This window comes from Cynara cardunculus (assembly GCF_001531365.2).
Source record: "Cynara cardunculus var. scolymus isolate 2C chromosome LG 3, CcrdV1, whole genome shotgun sequence".
NCBI classification, from domain to species: Eukaryota; Viridiplantae; Streptophyta; class Magnoliopsida; order Asterales; family Asteraceae; genus Cynara; species Cynara cardunculus.
This window is the reverse complement of record NC_037530.1, coordinates 12270691-12280434: the sequence shown is the minus strand read 5'-3', so window position 1 is coordinate 12280434 and position 9744 is coordinate 12270691. Positions and strand designations below refer to the sequence as shown.

At 36.4% G+C, this 9744-nt stretch overlaps 1 protein-coding gene across 1 annotated transcript; it reads left to right on the top strand.

Annotated features, from left to right (window-relative positions):
• Positions 1-714: 714 nt before the first annotated feature.
• Positions 715-2497, top strand: LOC112508967 (protein FAR1-RELATED SEQUENCE 5-like). The gene is made up of 6 exons (XM_025113834.1): positions 715-798; positions 884-1453; positions 1543-1740; positions 1785-2015; positions 2256-2265; positions 2346-2497. The coding sequence occupies exons 1-6, from the start codon at positions 715-717 to the stop codon at positions 2495-2497; spliced, it is 1245 nt and encodes a 414-aa protein (XP_024969602.1).
• The last annotated feature ends 7247 nt before the right edge of the window (positions 2498-9744 follow it).

Sequence of the window (9744 nt, the reverse complement as noted above, 5' to 3'; positions counted from 1 at the left end):
TAGAAATCACCTCTTGAAAACACTTCTTTTGCTAAGCCGGACAACACTTCTAAACCTCTCAACTCTCAAAATGGTAAGAAACCAAATTGTAGGGGTGAAGCCCCTTTTTATACTTTCCCAAAAGGGAAAGTCGGCTAACCCTTTTCCCACACACATATACCATACATACATATGCATACATACATATCCATACATACACATGCATACCTACACGTATGCATAATACATGCCCTCATTTTAACCACATAAATATATATATTATATTTATGTACTTACACATACAAAATATGACTTCCTAGTGAATGCACATATTTATATATATATATATATATATATATACATAACCAATTAATTCACAAATTTTCAAACCGGCATGTACCAATTATCATGTTATCACGTAATTATTAAATCAGATAATCACGTATAAATTTACCTTGGGTAATAACCAGGATCTGGTTATCACATTATATTTTTATGGAATCATGACGTGGGAATAAATAGGTAAAACTAATTCGCTAATTTGTGTTGCAGGCATGCCATGATTTTCGTGCCTTTTTGGGCCGTTGACAATCACAAGGCTTCCGTTGTCGTCGGGTCCGCTCTAAATCTCTAATCAGTGGCGAGACAATCGAGAACTTTACATGGGTTTTAAAGGCTTTCATAAAATGTCATGAGAAGCAACCAGTTTTCGTCATTACAGACCAATGTTCTGCAATGAAGCAAGCTATCCCGATGGTGTTTACGGAAGCCAAACACAGACTCTGTATGTGGAACATTATGAAGAAAGTGCCTTCAAAGGTAAGTTGTATGTATGTAATGCTATGTAATTTTAAATGATGTTTATGTTTAATTTGCTTCATTAATGGTTGCCATATACACGCAGGTCAGTGTCGCACTAAATCAAGATCCTAATTTTAATAAAGTAATCAACAAGATCGTATGGAACATACATATTGGACCAGCGGAGTTTGAGCGTCGTTGGCATGAGATGATCGAGCAATACAATCTGGGGGGTGATACTTGGTTCACAGATATGTATGCAATTCGACACTCGTGGATTCCTGCCTTTTACAAGGACACTCCAATGTCTGGTCTAATGAAAACAACCTCAAGATCCGAGAGTTCGAATTCATATATTAATATATACGAATCGTACTGGTTTAATTTGGTTCAAATCCTTAATAATTACGACGTAGCTATAGAGAAGCAAAGATACAGACAATCTGTTCATGAGACAGTAACGAGAACCGCTAATCCAAAATTTGTTACTCCGTTGCGTTTAGAAAGTTATGCATCAAGAATATACAGTCGGAATGTGTTTTTTGACATACAAAAGGAGATAAAGAAGGCTGTATGGTGTTGTGCTATAGAGAATGTCGAATGCCAGGATGTCTTAAAGACATTCGTGATAAGCCACAAGACGAAGAAATCATCTGAGAACATCACATATCTGGTATAATATTCCTAATCCGCACAACAATTTTATTTATGTTTTCGAAGTTTTTGTTTGATTGTGGTTGTTTGCAAACCTTTGTACTCTAGGTGAACCGTAATTACTCAACAAATACCGTCGAATGCGAGTGCAACCTATTCACGCGTAATGGTTATCTTTGTCGTCATGCGTTCAAGGTATTGATAAACGATGAAGTTGAATTCATACCGGATAGATATGTGTTACGGCGATGGAAACGACAGACAGTTCCAGTACAGATACAATCTGCAAGGGTTCGTTACGGCGAGGTTGATGCCGAAAAAAAAAGTGCATTATTGATGTATATTCAAAGGTTGACGAGATCATAAGCATCGCCCAGAATGATAAGTCTATATTGGCTAGACTGGAGAGAAATCTCGACACATTTATGGTTGATATAGCGAAGGAAGTTCCATATGAAGACCCATCTCAACAGAGGATGGATGCAATTAGGGAACATCTAGGTGTTTCAATACTGGATGAGGTGGATATTCTAACATCTTCTGGCATTAGGAACAAGGGATGCGGGACTAGTAAAAGACTGGTAAGTGTATCTGAAAAATCCAGACTAATAGCAAAAAATCAAAACGAAGATGTGCAACATATGGACAACGTAGTGGACATGACTCACGTAATTACCCAGAATTGGTAGATTAGTTACATTCAAGTAGTTAGGAGTGTTATCGTTTTGTTATAATTTGCTGACGTATTGTTCGTTCGACATTTTCGGGGTATGTTTTTTGATACGATTATCACATACTTGGCACAAACATTATCTTGTTAGGAACTTGAAGGTTTTTGATGGTCCTTATCTTATTAATAGAGTTGGTTAAACATATGAGAATTGAATTATAATATTTATGGTATATAGCAGTTGATGTTGTTGATAGTGCCTTCATTTTCATGGAGAAAGTAGCCTATGTTCATTGTAGCATGCATGATGTAGGAATCTCTAGATTTGGATCAGTTAACAAACAACATCCTCATTTGAATGTTGCAAAAATCTATGCTGTCGATGCCATATGATTTAGAAATGCAAATTCCACGTGAGGGAGATTTTTGTGTCATGGCCTAATTATATATTATCACAACAGCTATCCATTGCAACAACAAACTAACAATGCTCTATTTCGTAGCATAAACACGAAACTGTGCATTATTAAGGTTAGGCATTACGTATTGGTCTATCATAGATATGTGATTATTTTAAGAACTAATGCATTATGTATGCGATCAAGTTGGAATAGTACCTGGAAGTTATAAAGTTTTTCTTTAGTCAATTTCGTATTCAACGTGGAGACCCGTACAGCAGTGTTGCGCTATTGCAGTTCCACTGCAACTTCAACATGCAATTTCACGGACTTGACGCCAGGATCCCGATGATTGTTTGCTGCATGAATTGTTGAAAATTAAGCCATTGTCAGATTTCAAAATGAAACATTGTAATAATTTAACAATCATTATTTATAGCACGAACATAAATATGGATATCCTAACCAAAGGCAACTACAATTCAGTTGCGTCCAGTAACTGAAAGACTATAATAACAATTATTGTAACAAGAGAAAATATTGCCCACTAACGTATCTATAAATCATATAATAGTTATATACATGGAATGAAAAGTTTTTGCCCTATCCAATAAATTCCATGTAACAAATGCAGCGTACGAGAACAATCAGATAGTAGTACACATGCAAAAACCCATAGAAAAAAGCATGGTACCAAGAAAACTATGCAGCTCATGAAATACAAAAAAAAAAAAAAAACAAGCAGGATCACTTTAAGTAAGTGCAATGCTAAAAGAATCAATTTAGTCCCTATTATCAACCTGATTCCAACTATTCATATATCATTTCACCGAGTAACTAAAACGTAGAAATAGTGTTTATCATAATTTGAGATACCAAAAAAACAAAAACACCATAAGATGTACGCGATGTAGCGATAACACCGAAGGCACTATCAGAAGCATCATATAGTGTACTATAAATAAGGTAAATACGAAAGATTCAAAAAGCATTGAGAAATCCATCTACATGTGCCGTCTACATCTTCCCCCGACCGATTCGGGTAGCCCCACGTGTCTTATTCGAATTAAATGACGTCTCCATCGCAATGAATCTTTCCACTTCCTTTATGATTGATGCCTTTTGTATGTTTTCGTCACTCAATAGGATCTTCGAACAATACTTTGTTCGTAGATCCTTCAACTGTTTTTTTTGTTTAGTACTCTCTTTGTAAAGACCGCATTCCCATTTCCCTCAATCGCCTCCAAAATAGGTCTCCTTATGTCGCATCATCATTACACCCTAATCAACTGAGCTCTCATTTGACTGCCACCTTGTCCTTATTCGCTCTTGATCCATCTCAGCATAAACCTTCCCCGCATCATGGCCCTCTCTCAAAAGGTGAAGTATCACCATGTCTTGCTGAATAAATAATAAATTTGACAAGATAAATATGGTACTCATGAAACATGTAGAATGCGATAACTAATACTGGTAACTTACCAAAATTACCGGACTAGGACCGTATATATCATCAACATTGCCATCGCGATCCTTTGAGTCAATGATAACGATTGAGGGTCATTTTAGATCAAACACAACAATGTAATAGAATGATTCTTCCACAACCGGGAAGAATACCTGGAATTATAAATACGTAAGCTATCGTTTATAATTTCAATGTACCTTTAATTTATTTTACGATAATATTACCAACAAATGTTGTATACGTACCATGTCAACGTTGCGCATACTAACGAGCTCCCTATCATTGTTTGTGCAACTTGACAGGTTGTTTTTGAAAGTTTCATATCTCCGGTGAATGTCCAAAGTCTGGTCCCTCATGGTCAGATCCATCTGCACCCATAACAAATCCATAAGTTCTATTGAAGAGAATGGATATTATATAATGGTATGACAAAAAAAGGTGTATGTTGAATGATGTTACCGAAACGCTTGTCGTAAAGAAGTAACGTCTGGGGGATTGATTGCTCCGCAATCTTTCATCCCGGTTTAGTACCGTCGACCACCCGTCCAACATAATCTCGGCATACTACGGACTGGGATGCAAGAGATTGCAACGCCTGCCGTGTTATTGTTCTTCCGTATGTGGTCACGAAAACAGGTTCCCTGTGTATTAACATTAAAACATTAAATAATTGAACACATAGAACTCATATATTTACATAAAAGAATACTTTAAATTAAATAAGAAACGTTAAATTACAACTTACAGTATTCCGCCAATCCCCCTCATAATCCAATCATGTAACTTCCGCTCATCACTTGTTACGTCGAATGTAACAGCACGTGTAACATAAGGTGAACGAAGCTTGAAACTCAGCTTCGGATCCCTCTTCGACAACGTCGGCCGCGCAGCCTTCTGCATTGACGATGTAGTCAACGCATCCCCGACAGGAACTACAAGTGAACCCGATGGACTAATCCCCAAATCAAATGATGGTGGCTCGATACCTCCATACAAATCAATTTTATTGTCACTGCTTTCCGCTCGCTTACATATCTTACTTTTTCAAAACTCATTCTGCTCACCACTTCTACTCCGTAACATCCCAACTTTCTCCCTCTGTACTTGTAATGACGGAATCCCGACCGTCTCCCTTTCGACAGAGCGAGTAAATCTCCTATTTTCCTTTGCTATCTGTATCATTTTCTCATTGGATGCCCTATCAACCTCCGCAATCACCGAAGGGCTCGTCTAGAATTGAGACAAGGGTGAAAGCAAATCTTGATCAGGAATGGTTGACATCTTAGGAGGTGTTACCTCAATAATAGGGAGGTCATGGACTTGGTTCGTAGCAGGGGGTGCATCCCACTTGCTACCTTTAAACAAAGAAGCTAATTTTGTCTTGAATTCATCAAAATCAGCATCACCAGGGAAACGTTCAATGAACGAATCCATCATCAAGTCCGCCTCCACTCTTCCCAAATAAAGATCATCAATTTTTTTCCGCATCACCCTCATGCATTCCTTGGCAAAAACAACCAAAATACGATAATAAAAACAATATATGCAATGTGTATTAAAACATATATATGAATAACAGAGAGATGACTGTAACATTAAGGTAACTACTTCTATTTTTTCAATCAAATTACAGTAAGACATAATTAAGTATGTTTCATTCCTAGATTCACCCGTTTTTTGTTTTATAAAATTGACAGGTGCTTCTGTTGTGAAACAGATTTAAGTTAGATTTGTGCTTAGCCTTTTGTCTATTGGATTTCGATTGTGATATTTATTTATGCTTGTGTTTTGGTATTGCCTGCAATATCTAAGTTGTTCCTTTTCATATAACTATTTGGTTTCATATATTACCTCCTGAATAGTGAATATATTGAACTCCAAGCAGGACATCAAAATCTTTGGACAACCTATTCTTCCAAATCATATTTTGATATTATTTATTTTAAAAGTATTCACTGTACGTATTCACTATATGACTATGTCATCTTGTTTCAGCTTGTATTGGATGGAGTGCATGCAAGGGAACTGCAGGATTCTCTTCTCCTGGATGTACAAACTGTGGAACGGAAGATTCAGCAGGGCAATGCATTGCTTAATTTCTATGAAACAAAAGCAGAAAGAATTGAAGATCAGTTCCTTTCAAACAAGTGATTCGACTTTTTTGACCATCATACTTGACTTTTCAATGCAAGCTATTTGTCATTCATGTTTAAATGCTCGTTCACCTTATAGACAGGGGAGATTTTGAAAGTGTTCCGTGCTTGATTTATAAGATTGTGTAGTAAAACCAGTATATTAGTTCACTTAGCCTGCCTCTCCCATGACTTCGCAAACCAACCAACCAACCCATATATGTCCTGGCAAATGTGTCTGCAGTTTGGATGCAGAACACACAGCAATAGATTATCAAATAGTTAGCAGCTTGAGATGAACTATGGAAACACAAATTGACACCAGAGATTTTGAGATGAACTATGGAAATACATATTGACGTTATATGTTCATATAGTACCTGATCCTTCTATTTTTAGTATACATAATGAACAGTAGCTTCTCATGTTATCTCAACTCCATATAACGAACACTAGGACAGAAATAAAGTTGAGCCTGTATTGAATAGTTACTGTTCATACTCGTTATATAACACATATTGATGTTATATGTTCATACAGTACCTGCTGTTTTTATTTTTAGTATACATAACGAACAGTTGCTTTTCATGCCACCTATACACCATATAATGAACACTAGGACAGAAAAAACGATGATCATGTAATGAACAACTACTGTTCGTACCCGCGATATAACACAACAGTCCATTTTTATATTCAATACATATAATGAACATATATTGTTCATACTATGTAAATATAATACACAGTATACAACAGGAAGAAATCAGTTATTTACTACTTACATAATAAACATATACTGTTCATACTAGCTACATGATGGGTTTTAAGATTCTCCGGTTTTTGAATTTTGCACGTTCTAACTCAGAAGAATTTGGTGAACGTGTTTTGTGATAAACAATATACACACATCCCATATATGGAAGTACAATAGATCACGTTAATATCACTCAAAACAAAAACATAATTATAACAGTTTACTAGTTACCTTCTTAGTGATACGGCCATCTTCGGCTTGATATCTTACTCTTGCTTCCGCCACGTTTTTTGATGCGTTACCCACTTCAACACCTTTCTCGCATGCTCGATCCTGGATGGTGGATGTCATAACCATGGATACTAAGTCTAATTTTTATCATATAATATCACGAAATCGTTAACCCATCATAATCAAATTGCACGAGATTTAAAGATATGAACCATGTTTATTGATACACAATTCCCATACAAAAACATTTATGGAATGGACAATAGCATGTACACATATATTTTAAAAGTTCCCATAGCTAACAGGTATGAAATGTTAACAATAACATTGGAGTTATTTGTATATTTATATACACACACAACCCATATACAAAGATGTTATCAGACAATGTATACTTGCTAATGTCCATTCCATAAACGTTATCAGCCCATATAAAACAATATATGTTTACTACTTACATAAAAAACATATATTGTACATACTAGTTATATGATGGGTTTTAAGATTCTCAGATTTTTGAATCTTGCACGTTCCAAATCAAAAAAATGTGGTGAACGTGGTTTGTGATAGAAAATATACACATACATCCCCTATATGAAAGTATAATAGCTCACGTGAATATCACTCAAAACAGAAACATAATTATAACAGTTTACAAGTTACCTCCTTAGTGATACGGCCATCTTCGGCTTGATATCTTGCACTTGCTTCCGCCACGTTTTCTGATGCGCTACCCACTTCAACACCTTTCTCGCATGCTCGATCTTGGATGGTGGATATACGTTTTATTTCGGCGCATCCAAATCCGCCACGTCTAATATCCACCTCTTGCCTTTTCCGCAACAGGTCCATTGTCTAAGCCTTCATAGGATGTGTATCTTTGGAGATCTGGATGTCTTCACACTTGGTATTATTGACATACAACAACTGTAAAGGATTATTAGATTAGTTGGTTTTTTTTGCGCTAGTATTAAACCTCTTTTATTGAAATGTGTTATGACAAAATAACTTACAGTCAAACATGTCAAGGGGTCTGCATAGAAAGACAGATGGATGTCTCTATTCCAACACTTCTTACTTGTTGCAATACAATCAAATATGTACTTACACCAGTTGATCCGTGGAATCATATTTAAGCTCCCAATACGTGACAAGAAACGCAGGTTGCAGACACCGACCCGGCTACACTCCGCAAGGGTGTTGATGACTATCACTAAGAAGCTTATCTTGAACATTGCCCCCGCATCACCTGATTTGTGTACAACGGTCATTACATCCTTCGGCCTCATTCTGTCTTTTGAGAATTGCTTTCGCCATGTGTTAATGATGTCATCCATGGACGGTGATGGATCAAATGAATTAAGGTCTAATTCTCCCATGGGCAGGCCCAACACGTCGTGTATAGATTTAAGTGTTATAGGTATTACAGCAGTGTTCATCGCTATGTTCATAGCTGCCGTATCTAGCTTATCCACGACATAGAACCTCATTTTTGCCGGGATACCGTCTACCGTCAAATCCAACAGCGACGCAAATCCCATTTCCTTGATCGCTGCCCGTTGGTCGACGGATAGTGACTTCACAATTTTGTATAATGTCTTTGGAGAAGTACGAGTTCTAATCCATAAGTTCATATCCTTCGCATCTGTCGGCCCAACCATCCCTTCCTTCTTGTGACTACTTGATATGCCTTTATCCTTCTGATTTACTATTGGTGCTGCCTTACCACGTTTCTGGTCAAGCCTTTGGAAATCATCATCGCGTGACCGGAATTCTTTCATGGACATTTCCCCTACGACAAGTAAACAAATGAATAAAATATATCATTATATATTTAGTGGGTGTGTTTGTAAAACAGTAATTATTTGTAAAATTATAGAAACATAAGTATCGGGTGATACCTGCATCTATTACACCAGTAACGTCCTCTATGGGGTGATCCATCGTCACGTTAATTTCTCTACTGGAGGGATCTACATTTCGTATGTTGTCATTCTTAATAAGCCGAGCTGAGTACATAAAAGAGTAATTGTTAGAAAGGACACATTTTTTTGTGATTTAGGATTCATAGTCTGTTCGTTATGTTTATCTATCTGATACGATTAGTAGGCATCAGACATACCTGCTTGTTTTGATGACCCAATCACCTTCGACTTTGTCAATATCAATACCATTGATGATGATTCACCTATACATTCCATATTCGTTAGTGTGGATGTCATAACAATGGATACTAAGTGTAATTTTTATCATATAATATCACGATAATGTTAACCCAGCATATACGAATTGCACGGAAGATAAAGATATTAACCACGTTTTTTGATACACGTTTATCATAAAGCCACTTTTATTGATACACATTTCACACACAAAAACATTTTACGGAAAAAAATATAATTATGTTCAACGACAACATTTATGCTCTAAGTTAAGGTATGAACACAATATTTTTCCACAGTTCTGTTTGGACCTCTTGTGATAACTCTTTGGACTGAAAAAAATGCTCCCACAGTGGAATCTATACTAGGTATCGCAAGGTTATAACAAAGTCTAATGTTATTCAAAAGCTATTTCATACACCTAATAAGATTTTTTGACCCTCAATTATTTTGTTGAATCTCTAGATTTTTATATGATGTGTCTGCAGTTGG

Excerpts from the sequence above, each read along its gene's own strand:
- LOC112508967 (XM_025113834.1), top strand. The coding sequence starts at position 715 with ATGAAGCAAGCTATCCCGATGGTGTTTACGGAAGCCAAACACAGACTC. Across the intron at positions 1,454-1,542 it reads CTGAGAACATCACATATCTG|GTGAACCGTAATTACTCAAC; the intron begins GTATAATATTCC and ends TTTGTACTCTAG. Across the intron at positions 1,741-1,784 it reads CAAGGGTTCGTTACGGCGAG|GTTGACGAGATCATAAGCAT; the intron begins GTTGATGCCGAA and ends GTATATTCAAAG.